The 22,526-nt window shown below is 40.1% G+C and overlaps 1 protein-coding gene across 3 annotated transcripts in view; it reads left to right on the forward strand.

The window, feature by feature from the left end:
• The first annotated feature begins 2,867 nt into the window (after positions 1–2,867).
• Positions 2,868–22,526, forward strand: part of tox3 (TOX high mobility group box family member 3) — a 128,288-nt gene continuing 108,629 nt past the window's right edge. For all 3 annotated transcript variants that reach the window (XM_078542964.1, XM_078542965.1, XM_078542966.1), the window contains exon 1: positions 2,868–3,204. In XM_078542964.1, coding sequence (XP_078399090.1) covers positions 3,103–3,204 — 102 coding nt within the window. In that variant the 5' untranslated portion in view covers positions 2,868–3,102. The remainder of the gene's footprint in view (positions 3,205–22,526) is intronic.

Raw genomic sequence — 22,526 nt, forward strand, 5'->3', positions numbered from 1 at the left:
TGTGCAACTCCAACAACTCCACCCCCAACCCCCACTATCTTCTGCTATATAATCTGTATCAGAGTTTTCAGCCACCTCAGTTCTGTCCTCAGGGCCTCCTTCCAGAAACCTCATCCCTTCTCCCATAACCTTTAAGAATCTCTTCAAAACCCATTTTATAGTTTCCCTCATCTCTCCTAATTCTACCAGTGTTGGAGGGCCCTGCCTCTTCTGTAAAAGACTTTGAGATGTTTACTGCATTACAAAGCTCTATAAAATGCACATTGTTGCTGCTGTTGTCCAGCGGGAAGTGTACCAATACATCCCAGAACAAAGCTTACAATATTCCCTTCTCCCATTCTCATTCTTGGCTTGTTCTCAACACCAGACACAGCCCGCAGGGCAGAGAAAGTAAAATTGGAGCAGAGCCTGTTGTTCAGCCCCTTTCACTTGAAAGGAACAAGACTTTGGGCACATATTGCATTAATGCTACAATGTGTTGATGTCCCTCAGGGGTTCTGACTGCATCACTGAAGTCACCAACTCTTAAAGATTATGTTTTTCACTCTCTCTCAGCCAACAACTTGAATCTAAGCAAAACATCGACAGGAAAACCTGAACAATGCATCTTTAGTTATGAATAATTCAGAAACCTGCAAGCCTTCAACGGAGAACTTGTGTATGTATACGTGTCTGATATATGTGTATATGTATACAGAACTTATTAGGGAACAATATTGATGATAATCCTGCTAAAATTACAGATATGCCAGGTGGCTGCTGCATGGCATAAACTTCTCCATTGATGAAACTTTCAGATGAAGCTTTGTAAAATTACTTTTCAACTCACAAGCACCAGGTTGTATAGGAGTATAGGAGGAGGTGTCCCAGTCTGTTTACTCCTGGAACAGTGTGAGTTCACAATACAGGGGCAACGTGCAGCAGTTGAGTGAATGGTGAGCAGCTATTGGTGGACCTAGGTTTTACCTACCTATAGGTGTGCTGAGTGCAGCTCCAGACCGCAGAGGTGTGAACCCTCAAGAAAATCCACTTTACCAGTTAGTAGCAGTGCATGCAGAAGTCGATCCTCAGTTCCAGGAGAACCCCGGTCAATCCGAGGATGGTCACATCAAGTGAAAATAAAGAGCTATACTTTTGACTTGCCTTCTGTCCTGATCAGAAAATGTTTTGCCCAACACTTTTCACATGAAGAAAACATCTTTTTAATTTTTAAAATTAATAATTTCAAAGTCTTATTCTATTTCTTGATGTCGCAACAGGAGCTAATGTTCATAATGTAAACAAGTATTTTAACAGTCAGGTATTTTTTCTAAAGATTAATCTTACCCAAGCAAAGAAAGAGAGAGGCATTTTCAATGTTTTTAATCATGGACCTCCGAGCATACACTGTATAAGTGGCTATTCTTTTTTTATCTACTATAGATTCAAATTATACAAAATAGTTTGAGGGTTTAGCTTTTGTAAGATACCTTCAGAAGCCTGAGGTGATTCCTTCCCATAGGTCATGGGGTCAAGATACACAACATTTATTTTGCAAGGCCTCTTTCTAAGGGGTAATGAACAGAGCCATTTATTTTCATTTGTTCTTCCTTGATTACATGGATCTTACATGGAACATATTCACTGGACAGGTGGTTAGAATTCCAGGGAAAGGCGAAAGATATCCCTGTCTTAATTTGGGGAAAAAAAACAGCCAACCATTGTTGACGAAAGCATTTTTTTAAATAAGAGGAATGTTGAAATAGCTAAACTTAGAAAGAGTAGTGCATTTCGAAATTTCGAAACAAGCTTTAAACTGAATCAGTTTTTATTCGTCTTCCTGGAGTGAGGAAAATTTTCCATTTCAATGGGAATCATTAAAAGATCAACTTTTAAAAACCGACCTGCACGCTGTGTGTGGGAGGGTTGTCTATGATCTGATTCTCTTAGTTTAATTCAACAAGGACTTGATTTTAATTGATTGTTTTCACTAGGTTTTCGCAGCTTGCTTGCACACACTCACTCACCGGGGTTTGGGAGTGCTCGGGAATTAACCCTGATGCCAAGATTTGATGGATCGACAGGAGTTGTTTACTCTGTAAATTTTCGAAGACTACTCACAGTGATCCCCTGGTAAAGATGCTGTGGGTGCGCCTTATAACGTGTATTTGTCTATGTTACATCTGCGTGTTTCTGATCATTTGTACGATCGCTTGATCACCGGGTTTAAAAATAAGCCTTGCGAAATGAAGTTCCAATTGGCATGAAGTAGGGGACTGGGGCTGGAATAGGAATGGGAACAAGAATGAGACTGAATCTGCCCAGTAGTAAACTGGTTTCGTATGGACTGGTAGATACAAAGTAATGTTTAGTAGGTGTGCACTGAACCTCTGTATTTGTGTGTATAGTGGCAGCTGCTCCTGGTGGGAGTGGTGAGCATTACTGGGAGTGGCTCATTATGAAGCTTTCTGTGCCGCCTTTCAGAGGCTTTACTTATTCATTATTCTCAGGGAGCACTGTGCCAGTAGCAGCTTCAGAGCTCTTCAGCGCTTTAGAGTACAAGCTGTGACCGTTGGGTGGAAGACTTGGACTCCTGTTAGTAACCCCTGGCTTTAAATTCTACAAGGACTGCTTTTTTTTAAATCTTGCCAGCCCAGCTGGCTGTGCGTGCGTGAGTAGATATGGACGGCTGAAAGTACTGTTTTAAGAGTTAACAGGAAAAAGCTTGGAACCTCCTCCGTCTTCTATAAGGGACCCAGTTACTGTTCCAGTCTTTATCAGCACCCCAGATCAGAATCTGCTTTGGGTGAAGCTGGGAAGCATCAGCTTATCAGTGCTGGTCGCGTGGCTTCTTTGTGTACAACAGCTGCTCTTGATGCATGGGCAAATACTGAAACTCAGCACTGGGCAGTTAAACACAGACCTAAGGAACACAGGAAATACATGTACCTCTACCTTTTCTAAACGAGATTTAAACCACTTTATACACAATCCCCAGGGTTACTTCTGTGCATTACTTATCCTCAATTGAGTTAGCACTAAGTGGATGTAAAAAAAAAAGAAACCCATAATACTCAAAGTGGTTCATTACCAAGGGTTGTTATATTTAACAAAACAAAAACCATGGATGTACGTTTTTATCCAGCTGCTGCTGGCAACACTATTCCTGGAGATCCTTCCAACCTGGACCTTTCCCAATGCTTGGGCTACTACAGCTACAACAAGGTGAAAACATTTCTTTATCTTCATTGTTGCCATTCTTTACTCTTAATACTTTGTAAGAAAAGGGGTAATTGAATTATCTAGTATTAAATTATTTCCAGTATATACGCAAACTGTTGATATTTATTGTAAATGACTAACATTCTCTTTGCCTTTATGATTTTAAATGTCTTATCTGCACTTAAAGCCATCAGAAACTAACTCCAAGTGGCATAATCATTATTCGCCTTTTTCGATTTCTGAAATCAATAGAAACACTGATGGGATTGGCAGCATAATCAGTGAGCCAGAAAACTGATTGCTAACCATCTTCCAAAGTAAAGGCCATATTTGGACTCCTAAAGATTACAGGAGTATTGCTTGCAATATTTTATTCTGTCATCTGTGAACGCACATTGAACAGTACCAGAACATTTCTTTTCATGTGCATTAATTATTTGAAGACGCAAACTAAAATTAAACAATTTACTCTGAATGTTTAACTGTACCATTTTTATTAACTGTGTCATTTTGACTGTGATCACTCACTGAATAAAATCCAAAAAAAAATTGTGATCTGAATTCTATCTTAATCTGTTAATTTACCTAAAATCCTAACAAGAATCATTGGGAATAAACTTTTTTTTCCAAACTGCTGGACTCCACTATACGTTATGTAAATGCATTACCATTGATTTTGCGGATTCAAGCATTTTGTCAACTAAAAGTTTAAAACTCTTACACAACCATTGAAATGATCGGATGTGCTATAGAATGTACAATTTCATTGTGTTGGTAACATGCTCTCCTTGTCTCAATGCTGCTCCTATATTTGACTTTATTACTTGTTTACTGGGTGTTTCTACTGTCTCTGAGTAACACATTGCTCAATCATTTACTGCTGTAGGCTTAAGGGACATCACGCCTAATTATTGGCTAATTACTGTGAGAAAGTTTTGTTTTTTTTCTCTCTACCCTGCTTTCATCCATCCCATGGCAGCATTATCTCCTGATTCTCTTGTACTGTGTATCAGAAGAGTAATCCTTTTGTACTGTCAAAGCAAGTATTGTTTCAAGTTACTCACATGGCAGGCACAAAGCTGTTCCCGTAATCAATATAACTATTTCCTTTTTTCATATAGTCAACTGTTGATCTTTGTTGTCGTTGATAACTACATCATCAATACTCATAGTTAGCATTTAGTTTAGTAAAGAGTATGGTGGACTCCTATAGAGTTTGGCAAATCAAAAATGCTTTTATTATGCCAATGATGTTCTTCTGTGCCCTACTGTAGATCTGTTGCAATCTGGCAGAACCACTTCATTGTGTTATTTAGCATACAGTTGTGACCCTGCTGAGGAAAAGCTTGCTCATGCTGCCAGCTTCGTTAGAAAGCTGGTTAATGTGTGTATGCTACTCCCAATTTTAATTGTCTTTAAGTATGAGTTCATGAATCATCTTTTCTGGAGAGTAAATTTCTGAGGGAACCTGCAATAACTTTCTGAATATTGTACTTTATTGATTTCACTTGAGTTTTAAGTGGTGAAACTTTGTCAGAAGTGCTAGATGATGACATGTGAAAAGGTAGTGCCATGTAGAATATTTCATGTGCTTCTAAAGCTACTTTTTGAATAACTCAAAAACACCTGTGATTTTAAAGCTACAATACTAATCATTCTCCATTTAAACCAATTGTATAACTTTTATAAAGAGATGAGTATAAGAAAGTGAAATAATTTGGATGAATATTATTCAACCAAATCTTAGACTCCAACTCTTTTTTTCATCTTTAGTACATCATCAGCCCAATGTGTCATGCAGTATCTGATCTGAACAGGGGCAGCTTAGCATGATCTTTCAGAGTTCATTATTTGAAATGGTTTACAATACATTTTCTAAATACATGGGAAAGATTTGCATTCTCAATGTTACAGTATTTTAAAAACATTTCTGAAAATTCAGAATTTGTCACAGTCTAAAAAATGTTGCTATTTTCACAAATGGTTCTGCAATTAGATTTTTTTTTGAACTGTACAACAGCCTATAAATAGAAGATGACTGGCAAGTGAAATCAGAGATGTTTTAAGGTATTTGATGAATGGAGCTTGAAGTTTTTAGGTTTCATATCTTTATTTCCATTGACAATGTTTGAGTAAAGCTGGTGCTACTGTCAGAGTTATGAAAACTCTCTTCTTGTAACTAGAACTCTTGGCAAGTTAAAGACTGTTCCTCTTTGGTACAAATCCAGCCAAATTCTCCAGCTATTAACTCAAAAACATTACTATGATATCCCCAGTGCTTAAAGGTAAAATCCGCTGTCATGAAGTTGATTTGTTTATACTGACAAGCTGTAGGCCAACATACTCTCACTTGCCCAAAGCAATGATTTGTTGAACATGATTCAGCTTTGTTAAATGCAATCTTCTCATCACCTTTTACCTGTAGTTATATGTGCAAATTATTTCATACATAGTAAATGTATTTGCCAAAAGACATTAACCAGAATCTTCCAATTGTGGACTTGAAAGTTTTAAGAAATGCTTGTATGAAGAATTAACATAGGAGAAAGAGCAGTGCAGGAGCAATAAATGAAAGTCTTTTTTGTACAGAACATAAATTATAGTGTGGATAGTTATGTGTTATGTAAATAGTGTGCAAATACTTATGCAAATCAATTTGCATATCATGTTTTAGGTTTGAAATTTGAAGTAGTCTCTGTTATTAATTGATCTAAGTGATTCAAATTTCAAGATCCTCTGCAAATACTGAGATCCATCCCAATTTGAATGCACCGCTCCTTCAAGAAAATAATGGAGTCTTGGCAATGAGATCAGTTGTTCTGTGCAAGGATAGTGGCATTTTGCTGGTTGAATGTTTCTGTCTTTCAGAAATTGGCAACAAAGGAGTGAAGCAGATTTTGTTTTCATTTTGCATTTCAAAATTTGCAGATGACACAAAACTTGGGAGATCACGATAGACATCAAGAAGACATTGACAGGCTGGTGGAATGGGAGGCCACATGACAGATGCAATTTACCACAGGCAATTGCAAATTGATGCATTTTGGTAGGAAGAACATGGGAGATAATATAAACTTAGGGGAACAATTCTAAGGGGGGGTGAAGGAGCAATGGGACAAATTGTTGAAGGGGCAGGGCAGGTTGAAAAATTGTTTATAAAGACATATGGAATCTTGAGCTCTATAAATACAGGCATAAGAATACGAAAGCAAGGATGTCATAACAACTTTAAAACACTGGTTTGGCTGCAACTGGAGCATTGTGTCCAGGGGTCTACACTTCAGGAACAATGTGAAGACTATAAAGAGGGTGCAGAAAAGAAATCAAAATGATTCCAGAGATGAGGGGCTTCAGTTGCGTGAATAGATTGGAAATGCTAGGGCTGTTCTTCTTTGAGAAGAGAAGGCAGAGAGTAGATTTCATAAAGGTGTTCAAAAACGTAAAGGGTCCAGAGAGAGTATATAAGGAGAAACAGTTTCTGTTGGTAGAAAGGTCGAGAACCAGAGGATACTGGTGATTGGGAAAAGAACCAAAGGTGACATGAGGGGAAACTATTTTACACAGTGGTTATATTCTGGAATGCCCTGGCCGAGAGTGTGGTGGAGGCAGATTCAATCATAGCTTTTGAGAGGGAATTGGATAAGCAGCTGAAGGGAAAACATTGGCCAGGCTACAAGGAATGCATAAGGGAGTGAGACTAGCTAAATTCCTCTCGCAGAGAGCCAATGTGGAGTGGCAGGAGCAAATGGGCTCCTTCTGTGCTGTAACCATTCTATGATTCTATCTCTACCAAACAATACAAATTATTTACTTGGTGGCCCAGTGAGTATGTATTCAAGTTGGATCAGTAAGGTGTCTGTCAGTGGCTTCCCTTCATGTTCTTTGTTTCCCAGGCAGTGTTGAGAAGATTAGGGATTCTCTGCAAAAGTAGATAAATTCAGCCACAATATAATTGAATAGTGGAACTGGCTCAAGGGACTAGATCCCCTACATTTGTTCCAAGACCAAGCCCAACCCTGTGTAATTTTTGGGGAGGGAACTATAGGTGGAGTCAAAACTCCTAAATCACATGAGTGTGCCTAGTGTGTTTGCAAAAGTCTGCTTGGATGAGAATGGAATCCAAATTACATGTGTATTGCTCAGGAAAAAATACGATCCTAGCCTGTGATTGTTAGTTACTTTCTGTAGGCTTGCAGGAATATTTCACAGCTGTAATTTTTCACAACAGTTGGTATTATGGTATCAGAAGACCCTTTGAAAACTAATTTACAAGAGGAAGAGTTTGAAGGATAGTTAGCAGACTGGCATCAAAACTGGAATAATAATTCTTAATCAATGAAAGGATGGATTATAAAGCAATGAATAATGATGGATGAGTTGAGAATCTATCTCCAGCTTTTTGTCATTGTGTTCATACAGTATAAATAAGTTCATGTGCATTAGAAATTGAGACAACCTGCTTTGTTATTTCACAAGAAGTAACTGAATGAATTCAGAGACTAGTGTCTGGCAGCTGTGTTGAGTTAATCATCCAACCAGTCATTAAGTACCTTCAGGGAAAGGATTTTGTTAATATCTCTAGGTATAATAATTCTGATTTAATTTAATCAGCGCGGTTTAATTTGACATCAGAGGGCACACTACATCATAAATACTGACAGGACTGAACACAGTTTAACATTTCTGTTTACCATTATTTCATATGCCATTATTTCCCTGCTCTGAATTTATTTTTCTTTTCATTAGTAGAGCAATTCCTGATTTAAAAAAAAAAATAATCCTGGGAGTATCAAATTTTTAATGTTCCAGGCTGTAGTAAATTAAAATCTGTTCTAACAAATTTGGCTCTTGCAGAGATTTGCTTAAAAATGTTTTTAAATAACTCTGAACATCTAGTTGCAGTAAGGGAATATTTAAATATTGCATGCATTAAATATGACTCCAGAGAAATGGAGCTGGAGTTTAATACAAATTCTGAGGAAATTGGCAAGAAAAAAATCTGCTGTGCAGCAGTAGAAGATTGTATTATACTATTTGTAAGGACTGTGGTTATATTGCAAAGTGCTTCAGATGTTATGATTTATTGTAGAAATGTTACAAAGCTATTGAGCAAAATGAATGCAGTAAATAAGTGGAATTGTAATGAAAAGCCACTTCACATTAATTTGGTCCAAGCTGCCTTTGTATGCATAAAATAACAATATCCACCCTACTTGGATTCCACAATCATAGAATAAATTAAAATGTTGTATTTTCACAGTTTGCTATTTAACCAGCATGAGGTAATCAGCATCGTCCTCCAGCCACTTTCTGTGCTGCATATTTAAACAAAGAGCAAAGTGCTCAGCTGTTTCTGAGGGATGGTGCTGGAAAAACACAAGTGATTTATGTGCTTACAATCTTTTTAGTGTGTATTGATTTGACTGTTACGATCCATAAACTGCCTATATCAACTCAGTCCTGAAAATTACTTCAGAAAATCTTATTCAGGATTGATAATATAAAAGTTGAGGAAAAACAAGACAAAATTGTATTGTGAGGCAGAAAATATATTCTCTAATATTAACATTCTCTTTTTCTGAAAAATGTTTCATAAAAAAGCATGGAGCTTTAAGCAAAAGATTTTTCTCATAGAATTCTTGAGTTTGACCAATCCGATAAAACTATATACTTTCCTTCTTTCACTCATCCGTATTATATTCACGTATTCTGCTTGGTCCCCAAGTTAGGATTAAATAAATTTGAGTTTGTCCCATCCGCCCACTATTCTTTCAACAAGCTTAAATACAACAGTGATATACTCCTGGAAGGATAGAATCAATCCAATTTCAGGACAGGTGGATAAATGAGGAACAAAGGTCAGCAGTTAGAATAATCTGATGATTTTTTTAGTCCTTTTTTTTAACTTTATAATATTGCAATACAGTCGGTGTAATACTGCTTGGAAAAACTGAGGAAACAATATTGGTTAAAAAGGTGTAAAGGAAAGAAGCTCGTAACTTTGATACCAAAGAGTTACTTGTTAACACACTTGCATTGCACTTAAGCAATATGCAAATTAGAGTACGAAACAAGTGAAATCATGTGCACATTTCAGATGTCAAGCATGTGTTTCGCACTGCCTGAAACCCAAAGTTGTTCAGTACACTTTGAGTACTCTCCAAGTGTACTGGTACTGTTTCTTTGAGTACCGTTTTGTTGAATGTGAAATCAGAAAAGTTTTGGAATAATTACTGTGTTGCTTTTTATGATGAAATACTTATGTTTGTAACATTTAAAGTAACTATTAGCCAGAGGAAAAAGAACCGAAAGTCCAAATGGATAAGGGGCCCCATCTTTGGAAAGTTTTATAATAATGTGCATGTTTCCCAAATGATGGAGGGGGAAGGGCTGATACCAGTTTGATTTCTTTGTGTTGGCCCCTGGCATACCTTTTGGTAACCCTGGTAACAAAAGAGTTTGCAAGAGAATGATTTATCACAGCATGGTACTGTATTTGAAACCACATATGCATAAGTGGTTTAAAATGGTATTTTTCTGCATCAGTTTCTCCACTGTGGCTACTGAACTGATTTTAATTACAGGCTAGTATGGAATAGTAGTAATAAAAGTATCTGACCCCACTGTAATCTGCCTTAGTGCTGGCTGTCAATGATAATGTTTACTATATTGTGTATAATTTAGGCATTAGTGGACCAAACCAATTTCTGTAGTTGACAATTACTTAGAATTCTTTATTCTAAAGTTCAATTGGTGTTGCCAGTTGTTCCAGCATTTTGATCAATAATTGCACATTTGTTTAATTTTAATCATGAGTGCTTTCAGCAGTTAAGTGTAGCTATAGAAAAGGCAATTTGTTTTCAACAAGATATGACTGAAAGCATTTTACCAGTAATAAAAAAAAAACTCACCATAAGCCTATACTTTTTGAAAAATGGGGCCTGAGTTTGGTACAACAAATATTTTTTACTGAAATCCTTAATGGATTCCAACGTGGTTAAAAAGAGAAGGTGCAGCAAACTTTTGAAAGGACCATTGAAACTGCCAGCTCACATACCTTGAAAACCTGCTAGGGTAAACGTGTTGACATGAACTGGGTCATTATTTTAATCTTGGTTCAGGGAATAACTTTTGGCTCTAGTTGCTGTGCTGTTGTGCATCATGGGTCTTGCAAAAGGCTGATTTAACTGGCTTGATATGATCTCCCTTCAATTTTTACCACAAAGGAACTTGCAGCACGTGCAATAAACTGGTAATACTTTCCACTCAGGAACCGAGTCCGGGCAGAGGGCAAGATGGTCGTGTAAACCCGGTTTCAAATTGGTAGTGGAGTAGAGAGTTCTTAACCCCTACAAAACAGAGAATGTTTTGATAACTATCAAGCACTATTTGTGCCACAGCTGGACATGGACGTTTGTTGGGAATTACAATTAAATTGTGGATAATGACTCCATACATCTGATACAAAGTCTTTTATTCCACTTGCTTTTTGGAGCAAAGGTGGTGATTTTAACATAACCCGCACAGTCAGAAACTGCCTGGATCAGGTCAGACATTGGTTTGATAGCCCACCTGATTTTACTCTCCACTCACTTCACTGGACAGTGAAATGAGCTGGGTGTCAATATAGCTTGTAACCCTATCACTCCTGTTTTCCCCCCAGCTGAGTCAGGTTAAAATTACCCCCAAGTCTTTAGTTTGCTAATCTCAAGAGTGGTTTAGATTGAATAAGAAGGTTTAAATCAGGTTGGTATAAATGACAGGTCCAAATAAAATGACCATTTCCTGCAGGAAGAATGGTGTAAGAGTCTCTGACCTGAAACGTTAACTTGGTTTCCGTCTCCACAAATGCTACCTACCCTGCTGAGTATTTTCAGCATTTTCTGTCTTTATTTCCGATTTCTAACTTTTGCAGTATTTTGCTTTTGTACAGCGCAAATATAAGGCTGGTAATTTAATAATGCCCATTACCTGAACTGAATCTGAAAAGCTGCCAGTATGAACCCTAGGACAATTGTGTACAGTTCAGATTACCCTGATTCAAACTGTGTAGTCTCAATGAGGACCACAATATAAGCAGGGAAATTAGTGGAATTCTATCTAAGGCAGTTCTACAGAATTAAGTGATTAATATGTTCAGCTATGTTGTAAAAGTGTGTGGAAAATTGTTATATTATTTAAATATCTTATATTTATCTCATTTGGTAAGTCTTGTTTGTCTTGCCAGAAGGTTGATACTGTCCTACTGTTGCCACATGCTGTATGTATTAGAAAAAGCATTAAATGGGCAAAGCTCTAAAGTACATTTAGATTGGTGCTGGCTGCTGTACTGTGTTGTCAGTTAATTGAAAAAAAACACTACTGCTTTCTATAGTGACACTGAACATAAATGGTTTGCTACCCAGAGTATAGAGCAGAACACAGCTTGTTTCTTTGTGATTGAAAGTGGTTCAAATCCTCCTAGGCGACTAGCATTGACTTTTAAAGCCCCGGACATATGGTACAGTAAATGATTTGTATTTACAGTACTGCCAGGCCTAGGTATCATGTTTCATAAAGGCAGTGTTTTGTAACAGTGCCCTGGTTTGTATTCCCAGTTCTCTTTTCATTGTGCCATGTCTCGGTATCCAACTATTCAGGCGGCCATTATCTTTTACAAATCATTGCATCTGTTATCTTCTCGGGTTACTATTGACAAAGGATTGAGCCTCAACTGCCTACAGACCCAGTTACTACCTTACTCGTTCACTTTACACTGGCTGCCTGACCAAATATGGCAAAGATTTTTTTAAATTAAATGCTTAATAATTGAAGATAACAAATCTGTTTTTTTTAAAGTCACATGCGTTAGCGGACATGGTTCCATTTGCTGTAACTGGTGTCAATTTAATTATTTAGATTTGATGTTTCGGAGTGGTGAAGAAACCTGATTGCCATGTCTAACAAAGTATTTGTGCTTTTGTGTGATTTTAGTTTTCATTCCCATTTAGTTCTCATTAACCTAGATTTAGCTTTCTGCACTGACGCGCAGCTAGAAATCTGAAGACAATGCAGATTATGTTTTCTGAATTCTGAATGCACTTGAGGAATGCCAGAGTGGCTATTGTTGCACAACTGGAGACTTGTAGGCAGATGTAGTAAGGAGTAGTAAATAAACTTTGTGCTGCTTGAACAACTTGACTTGTATTTACTGACTCCAAAGACAGCAGCAACTTCTATCATTCACCCTGTGCTCTTTTTGAAAGGTTAAATTTGAATTTACTCCATAGAACTTTATGCAACAGTATAAAACAATATAAAACCTAAATATTATCCTGCAGCATACAATGACCTTCCCAATTAATTATCCTACAGGATATTTTGTCATCTGTTTATTTAAAGAGTATATGTCATTTTAAATATATACTAAAGCATCCTGTTATCTTAATCTACATAAAACCTTCAATTTTTAAAGGAAATTATTGCTCCTTATAAGGGGATTATACTCAACCAAGATTTTTGAAATATGTAATGGTATTTAATATCAGTAAAGGCAAGAAATTGCTGTTTGTTATAAAAGTGGATGAATGGATAACACATTCATATAACATTCCTCTGCTTTTTTAATAGAGCCATGAGCACATTCAAAGTAACTTAATAAATGCTTAATAGCCTGTGTTGAAATAGCATCGAAAAGTGATATGAATCCATTAAGCATTGGTCTATTAGAATTGCAAATAATCTGCTTCTAACCTAAAGTGTATTACCCTTATCATTTAAAAAAATCTGAAGAAGGAGTTCAACAGAGAAGGTGCGAATTGCAGTATTTTGTTCAATCTATTATGAAATGAACAATCTAGAGAATTATATTTGCAATCAGGCAAATAATAGATATGCTATATCTTTTTTTTAATCACATACATCAAATTTACTGACCATAATCGGGAAAAAGTGGGGTATCTAGAAATTTCTGTTCTGTAGGTGATACTCAAATTTAATTTTTGAATAACAATTCTATTTTCACACATTAACCAGGCGCATTAAAAATACACTTCTCGTTGATTTCGCCATATAAAAATGGATGAAATGTGACTTTTTCCCCCAACGTGAGGGGAAGATGCGAAGATTACAGCAAAGTCATTAATGTAGACATTATATTTATGAAGCTTGCAGCTCCTATACTTAAAATAGATGTGCATTAGGAATAAGAGACCTTTTTTCAGCTAAGGAATAACATTGAGAGCCATGTTGTAATATCGAGATGCTTTGGGATATCAGTCATGTCGTAGTAATGATAAAAGGATTTAACATGAATTCAATGATTGGTAACAACTGTTGGGATTAATAAGGATGGAGACAATAGTTTAAATAAAGATGTTCTTACAAGATGCTTCAAATGCTAAACACATGCAGTATGAATAGATTACAATTTATCTGATTATATATTACAATTATCTCTGCAAATCCTAAACACATGAAACAAAGTTCTATGTGACCTAATTTATACTCTGATTCATCTGGAATACAACCTTTGCAGGTGAGGAAAAAAGATCAGTCAAAAAATGGGATAGTCAGTGTTTGGTGAAGGGGAGGCGGTGGCAAAATGCTATTGTCACTGGACTGGTATTCCAGAGACCCAGGGTAATGCTCTGGGGACCTGGGTTCAAATCCCACCATGACAAATAGTGAAATTTGAATTCAATAAAAATCTGGAATTAAAAGTCTCATGATGACCATGAAACCATTGCCGATTGTCATAAAAATCCACCAGGTTAACTAATGTCCTTTAGGGAAGAAAATCTGCTGTCCTTACCTGGTCTGGCCTACATGTGACTTCAGACCCACAGCAACGTGGTTAAGTTTTAAATGCCCCCTGAACAAGGGCAATTAGGGATGGGCAATAAATGCTGGCCTAGCCAGTGATGTCCACATCCCATGAATGAATAAAAAATAGTAGAAACGCACAATTACAAAAGCCCTTGGTTAAATAAGAATGGCTGAGGACTTTCTGGATCTTTTGGCTTCTCCAGCAAGACAAACTGTTCTAATGTATTGTTTTACACAACCTGATAAATACATTTGCTCCTCGTTTAGCCAGGGAATCCTAATACAATATATTTTTCTAACGTTGAAAGTCTGTCTTTGCAGCTTTCCAATTCCGTTTTCCATGGCTTCCTCAACAAAATAATATTCCTAGTTATGAAGGTGCAAGCCTCTGCCAATGTTCTGAATTTGGCCATGAAGAGGTGCACAGGAATGGCCTGTGGAAGAACTCCTCTGTTGTTGATATGTGGTTGGTTGGTAGCCCCTATGTTGCTAACCAAGCATTATAATTAATTGTGAACTTGCTTAGTGGAGAGTCATTTGCTTGGTGGACTTCAATCGTTTTAACTGAATTAATCCTGAGGGAGAACGTTTCTTTACAGTGCACTCCCTCTGAGTCTGGTGGGGGAGCAGCATGTTGGTTGCAAATTGGGCCAAGACCTAAATAAAGTCAAACTCCAGCCTTCCTTGACAATTACTGGGAGGTTTGTCTGGAGGGAAGCCTCCGCCTATCCAATCATGGCCCACTGTGCTAGATGGAGCATGGCTGTGGGATGAGACTATGTACCATGTACATAGCCAGTGATCCTGCCAGCAGGCTATGGTGCGTAGAAATTGAAGGAATGCCAGCTTGCCCACAAGTACAAGCAGAGTTCAACTGGGGATCTGGGTCAGGGTTGTGCAGTCATTTTTTGGAGTCCTTTATAAAAGACGCCAATTGGCACTACTGGCAGACCTCTCCAGGGGACCTCGGACCCAAACATCTGAGGAAATATCCTTTGATAGAAATCCTGGTCCTGCTCCAGAAGATGCCTAAGATGTGCCCCTAGTGGCACTGAAAACTTCCAGCAGCATTATAAAGAAGTGACCTTGCCCTGACCCCACATACCTTGGGTTCAGTGCAGGAAGTCAATGGCTGTTCTTGGCACTTAAACTGAGATCAAAGGCCAATGGACTTTCAGTGCAGGAAGTCAATGGCTGTTCCTGGCACTTAAACTGAGATCAAAGGGCAATGGACTTTCAGGGCTAGTATATTTCTCACCCTTCTAATAGGAAGAGGACCTCTGAAACTTTCTGCAGCTCAACTGAGGATGTTCATCAAGCCATGACTATGTACGATTTACCAGCCTCTTTCTCAAACTGTGCCTGGACAACAACAGTTTATTTAAAGTTTGTTGCCCAGTGGGTTATTGCATGATGAAAATGAAGAACTTGGACTTTATTTGAAAGGTGACAGAAATGATGAGATTAGACATGCCTGGAGCTGAATCTTTTCTAAATTCAAGTTAAAATCTAATCAAGAAAAATGAAAAGGTTTAGTGGCAACTATTGCTCTTTACTGCTTATGGCGTTGTGAGAAACATAATAATCTATTTAAGCTCAGGTGCAATTTTATACAGTGAGCTCTTATGTAATGAAATATCATCTATCCTGACAAAATTTCACTATATCAGGAGCTGGCTGATTGAGCTGCCTGTGGACATTAATTTACAGACAGACACAGAAGGCAAAACTAGATCAACATTTACAGAGTAAAGGCAACACATTACTCAAGGCAGCTGAAGAGAAAAGCACATTAGAAGAAGAATTATGTGTTGCAGAAAGTCAAATAAATGAGTTGTCTCAGAAACTCGATGTAATAATAAAATAAGCACTGCAGGAAGAATTGATGAAAAACAACTTGAGAAACAAAAAATCACATTCCAGCTTTGGAAGTGAATAAAAAGAGGTTCCAAACATCACAGAGACCTTGAAGCTGATCAGAATGATACGAGACTAAGGTTCAAGCAACATTTAGAGGGTCTTACTATCTTGAGTGACAGTAGTGTTCAGACTTATTTTAAATGAATTGGTACAGGGCAATATTTTTACTATAACCATAGATTAAATCTATTTTAATTCATTGTGAGTAGCTTCACAATAGAAATGTAGAAACATATTAAAGGAGTGAGTGAGTAGGATTTGAGAATCTAACTCCAGCAGTGACATTGACGAGATGAGTTAAAGGTTTCAAGCCATCCGATATATCATTTTGTGCTGTAAATGCACATTTAAAGTTTGGGTGAGTTTTGCCACAAGCATGATTTAGAAGTTCTGGGCTAAAAGGGGGTTACTGTATCACTTTCATTTTTAAATTGCATATTTAATTATCATGCACTTCAGGGGCCTAAATTGGATAGCCCCCCATAAAGGGGCATGAGGATTGCGATTAACCTGTGCCCATTCAATGTTAAGTAGGCAGCATGCCAACTTCATTTGAATGATTGCTGTTTGCAGCCAGCATGAAACCCGCTGTTCATTGGTTGCATGGATCGGCAGGCGGTCCAAAATTGTAACTTGCCACCACTGCTAAAACTAACCTGCATTGCTTACACAGAAGATTACTGCCACTGGAGCAGGTGCTGGCACTCGTTCAGGAAGGAATCACTGGAGAATGGCACAACATGGGAGAGCGTGGCTCCAAGGTTCTTGGATGCTGTTCTGGAGGTCTTGGTAGAGGGAGGTAGAAAGCAGGAGAAACGTCCTGTATTTGCAGGAGGCCAGGATGCCCTCCTGATGCACCCTCAAAGGGCAATGGGAGCAAATAGCCATAGAGGCTAGTGTCAGCAGTCAACCCAGAGGACCAGATTGCCGTGTCACAGGAAGTTCCCCAACCATGCTGAGGCACTGCTCCTCTGGAATGGCTGTGGCTCTGTGTGGCTCGAGGCTGCTGTCCTCTCTCAGGGTGACAGCAGTTGTCTTCCCACCCCTGCCGCTCCCTTGCTGTTGACTGTAAGCCAGCCAACTTAGACTTCAGTCGCCCATGCTGAGGTAGTACAGTTCACAGCTGGTCCTTTTAGGCCCAGAGCTGCTCAAGGTCCTTCATTTATAAATGTGGTTTGGGGAATGTTTGCTTTGTGGTGGCTTTTATTTTTGCATTGTGGCCAAGATAACACCGTGATGGTCAGTAACAGAGGGAAGGTAAGGTATGGTGAATTGGAAATTGCAGTTGCCTTTATTAGTATAGCACTCTAATTAGCTGTTTCAAGACAGCCCCTTTCTGGCTGGACTATCCAGAATGCCGCCTCCTCATGCTTGTTCTGTTCAGCTACTTGTTGTATAGTTGGTGATAAGGGCTGTCCCATTATGATGGCGAGGCTGTGCAGTATGAAGCAAACCATCATGTATCTTGAGAGCTGCTCCGCTGAGTACTGTAACGCTCCTGAAGGGTGGTTCAGGTAGATGAAGTGTTGTTTCAGCTCACCAATGATCTGTCCATAATATGGCTTTCATGATATGCATGCTGTCTACATGCACGTAGACTGTGCGCTGGAGTCATCAGCCATATGGCCAGTGGATAGCCCTTGCCACCCTTTGGTTTAGTGTGGTGACTCTAATCCAGCTGGCACAATAGGCTGATGCAGAAGGAAGGCACCATGCTTACTGACAGGGTACTAGGTATTGACCTGCATTATTCATGGCCTGTGGTCACACACCAGCTGGATGGAGAGGGAATGGGATTCCTATGAGGAAGAACTGATATGCCATGCCTGCATACAATCAATGGTACCTCTCACCTTAGGAAAGCCTGCAATCCTAGTGAAGGTGCATGTTTTACTCCAGCTCCTCCCCTCTGGCTTTAGGGAATTAAATTAACTTATCTCTCTTTTTAAATAGGTAGCCTCAGTGTCCTCTCTTGCCCAACAGTGAATGATAAACTGTGAGATGTTGCAAATATCTCCCTCCCCAGCCTGGAAGGAGCTAGGCAAATAACTATTCATGGTCACCATAATAGCCGCTGGCAATCTGGTCCTTGCCCTTCTCTGGGGCTGTAGTTGTGGCTGCAGCATGCTGAAAATTTCAATGAGCAAGTCCTTACTGAAATGCAGGTGACTTCTGAGATTGAGGCAGGAGAATTGTTTCCTGAGCACTCTGGGTGGATATGCTGAGAACCCTTCTCCCCCTATTTTATCTTCCAGTAGCTTGTTCTGCTCTGTGAGCCCTCTGTTCAGGTCATAATGTACTCCAAGGGGAATGCCTACAGGTGTGCCAAAGCCTGGAAGGAATTGATTCGTGCAAAAAGTCCTGAAGTCAGCAAAAAAATTGTTCAGCACCTGCCGCAGGACTAACTGTAGACTTTCATAACTTAATATCTGTAGAAAGTACCAAATCCTTGTTGAATTGTAGCAACAGCCAGAAGAAATCAACCAGTAGGTGATCTGTAAGTAATGCTGATCCCTTTAAGTAACACTGGTGGGGCGTCTTCCTGCTGCTGAGTGCACTTTCAGTTGTGTGAGGTTAAGAGAGGGCGTCATCGAGAGCATTACGTTCCAAACCGGCATCTCTGGCATGATGGTCTGTCTGCTCCGCATACTTCCATCAGACATTAACTGCATGTGTGCTAACACCCTCACCAATATGGTAGGCTAAGCAATACACCTGACTAGTGTGCATGCCGCACCGCAGGGGTCACTTTGCAGCCAGGGCTCAAAAATGGGCACTAACGAGCTCAATTTCTTAACCTTTTATGTTAATTGAAGATGTCTGTGATGGAGGAAGGCAAATGTTCTAGTCAACTTGAATCTAATGTCAACTTGAACCTAATGTCAGTTGATAATGTCTTGTATCACTGCAGACCACCTGCATCGTCCCCAATATATCATGCCCATTCTATGAAGCTACTAATTTAATGCCCATTAATGAGCAATTTGATACTATGGACTTTTACCTAGAAGGAACTGGGCTTGGCCATTCAAAGTTATTCCTGTCCAGCAGGAAACAGGAACTTTCTGGACTGGAGTCGAATGAAACTTTGCAGCTGGTAGGACAGTGTACGTTTTAACCATACCACAGACAAGTTTTATGAACTGGCTGCTGGAAATTTGAAGTTTTATCCACTGGTTGATGTGCTTAACTTGGGTCGGTCTTGTTGGGGATAGGTGAAATTGGCATTAACTTGGACAGGATTTTATCTGACCTTCACTTCAAATCTGGTTCACAGCAAGGGTAAATTGAAATCAAGACTTTGACTTTTGATCCTGGCATCTGGAAGGGATGCACAAAGATCAGCTTCATTTAACTTGGGTTTTAAAGAATGACACTACTTGTGGTAACAAAAATGAGCCAACTCATACAAAGATTCAGCTCCTGGTTGCTGCTGTAAGCAACTGACTGCTGTGTGCCACACAGTATCCAAAGCAATTCCTAGAACACACGTGATACAATGTATGAGTTTCTGTCATCTTAACAAAACCTTTTGTTCCTCTTGAAATCCTTGAAAAATAAGGATTAGCATTAGCAGTGGGCTAGATTTTAAAAAGGTTGGGATCGGAGGCAGGCGGGCACACAATTTGGCATGCTGGCCTCCTTGTCGGTTCAATGCCATGATCCCAACCCCGACTACTCAGGGTTGGATCGGCTGCCCACTGGCAAGCGGCGGGCAGTCAATTGAGGCCAGTTAGAGTTAATTAAGGGGCCTAATAAGGCCCCATTCCCATGCCGATTGGGACTTCCATTTGGCAATGCAGGCAGCCCCCGTGGACCTGCGGGCCATCCCCTGGAGGGGTTGCCCCTCTCGCATCATGGCCATGTAGCTGTAGCATTTGTAAAAAGAAATTTAAGTTGCCTGCCCACGCTCTTTGCTGCTGGCATCCTCACGTCAGCAGCCCCCACCTTGGCCGGTGGGGCTGGTGATCTCTGAGCGCTGGAGAACCTCCCATTGGCGCTTCGGCGTCAGGAGTCCACCCGCTGTCCATGATTGTCGGCTTTTGATTGGCTCAAGCATTGAAAATTGCGGTGGGTGTGTCTAGAGCACGCCATTTGGAGTCAGGACCTGGAACTCAGCTTCTGGAGCCCTGATTAAAAATCCAGCCCAATATGACTGTGAATTTTTATTCCAAAATTAATAAGGAGGTTCAATGTACAATACTTGGTAGATATATGTTGTTTACTGCACTAGCTGGTACATTTCTTTTGCCAATACTAAGTTATCCTGCTACACGGTGGTGAAATCCAGCATATAATATTGAACAATTCTTTTATTCACCAGCAGGAGAATTCTGTTCCATGTTGCAGTAAGTGTTGAATAGGCAATGAAGGGCACTTAGTGGTGGAGAAATTGCCTCTTGTATGTTTCCAGGGTCCACCATGCTGTAGTGAGGTCTGATTTAGCCACGTGACACTGTGAGGCTTCCACAGTGGCTGCCTGCAGCAAGCACAGGCATCATTTAAGTAATAAGGCCCCTTTTCTGAAATCGGTGCCTGTCTATGCCTGAAATGTCACTTGCTTAACCATACCACCGCCTCCGCAACCCCACCCCCCCCCCCCACCCCTCCCCCTCCCTGCCACACCACATCATTGGCAGTAAAGCCAGCAAGCGGCTTTCACAGGTGATACTGAGAAAGATCCTCAGCTCCATTCAGGTAAGTCACTGATTTGTCGTTTTAGGCTTCTCTGTTTTTGAGCTAATTTTTTTGGCTTTTTTTTGGATTCTGTTTATCTGCTTTAATACTTTTCCTAAAGTGAACACGTGGAGGGGGGCACAAACTGTTTTTCAGGGTTTCCTGAGTTGCTGAACATGGGAATACTGCTGAGATTACCACCGGGGTCCCAAATCAGGAGGAAGAGAAGCAACAAGGATGGGAACAAAGTATGCAGTCGCGGGCTAAAGAAGACCGGGGCTGGGGAGACATTATAGCATGTGGGTTTTCAGGAATCCATCATCATAAATTGCACGCACATGGTCTTGCTTGCTCCTCAAGAACTAGCTATGTTTTTGCAAAGGAATTAAGGGCAATGTTCAACTTGTTTGTGACCATGGGGAGAGAGTCATGCCACTTTGCCTGGCTTTCTGGCGGTAGTCATGACACTTACTTTCAACTGAGTCAGTTCTCAATACCCTCTCAGCCCTGGGTATGGGGGGACAAGGGCAGCCCCTCATGACTGGCTCATAACTTGTCAGGAGCTCAACCACAGATGTGGAGCCATATGTGAGAGCCATGAAGCAGCAAGTGTTCTGACTGAGCAAACCATTGACCTCCTGAAACAATGGCCAGGACTTTTCCCTCAGCGGCTGTGGTGGGAGCGGTCAGGAAGCCAACCGCCCCCTGCGATCAGAGCTGGACCACGATTTCAGCGCCGCCTGTTTGGTTGGGGGGGCAAACAGGGGGAGGAGGAGGGCAAGCGTGGATGCAAGCTGGAAAAGCTTCCTGAAACACAGAGCTGCCTCAGGGAGCTGAAGATATAAAAGAGTAAAAATAAAGAATTTTAAGGTGTTAAAAAACATGTCCCCTCCATGTGACTCTGTCACATGAGCAGGGACACATTATTAATGAAAAGTTAAAGTTTTTATTTTATTTTTTATAGCTGTTAGAAACCTAATCCTGCCTGTGGATGAGATTTCCTAAAAAATGCAAAGGCCGCTTGGCCTTTTCGCCTGCCCACCAACCTTAACATTGGATGGGCAGTGAAAAAATTCTTTGCAGTTATAATTGAATGGCCTTTAATAGGCCTGTTAATTGTCGGCAGGCGCTCTGCCAACTCCCGCATACGCCTGCCAACCGAAATATTGTGCGAGCGCGCGATGATGTCGGAACGCTCACTCAACATCATCGTCCATCGTTTTACGTTCGAGGGGGTCAGGCGCACGCCCACCTGCTCAGCGAAAAATCCTGCCCAATGTTTCTGCTGCCTGGACAGCTCAGGAGGAGACCCTCAGCATCAGCAAAAGATTTGGAAGCAAAGAACTGCAAAGGCTGGAAAACTGCAAAGCAGAAAATGCTGGAAATATTCAGCAGGTGTGCTGTGAGGCTCTCCAAGTGTGTAACCGTGCTCTCCTTCAGACATTATAGGCCATATCAAGATGACAGCAGTCTGAGGTGCCATTGGAGTCTCCATCACTGTGGGTTCTCCTGCAGTTCTGAAAGAGCTGACATGGTCTCGATGCAGTGTGTGAAGTTAGCACACAAGTTGGAGCTGAACTCCTCTGTGCTCTCTAACATTGTACTCAAATTAGCTGGCAGGCAGCTCAGTACACTTGATCCTTGAAGACTGGCATCACTCTGCTTATCTATGGTGGGACTGTGATATTTTCTATACCCTGTGCAGCAGGACTAGGATGCATCTGTGCCCCTAGCAAGCTGCTTACTGAACTGTCTAATCACCTCTCCTTTCTCTTATAGCTATGTCCTGGATGAATTTCCACAAGCTGAGCACTCCATGCCTTCCATCTCCTCCTTCCCTCTGAATTACACGTAGTATCAGTCTCCAAACTGGTACCTACAAACATAAGGTCGATTGGTGTACATTATACCGACTAATGTGT

This window comes from Cetorhinus maximus, chromosome 6, assembly GCF_964194155.1.
Source record: "Cetorhinus maximus chromosome 6, sCetMax3.hap1.1, whole genome shotgun sequence".
Classification (NCBI taxonomy): Eukaryota; Metazoa; Chordata; class Chondrichthyes; order Lamniformes; family Cetorhinidae; genus Cetorhinus; species Cetorhinus maximus.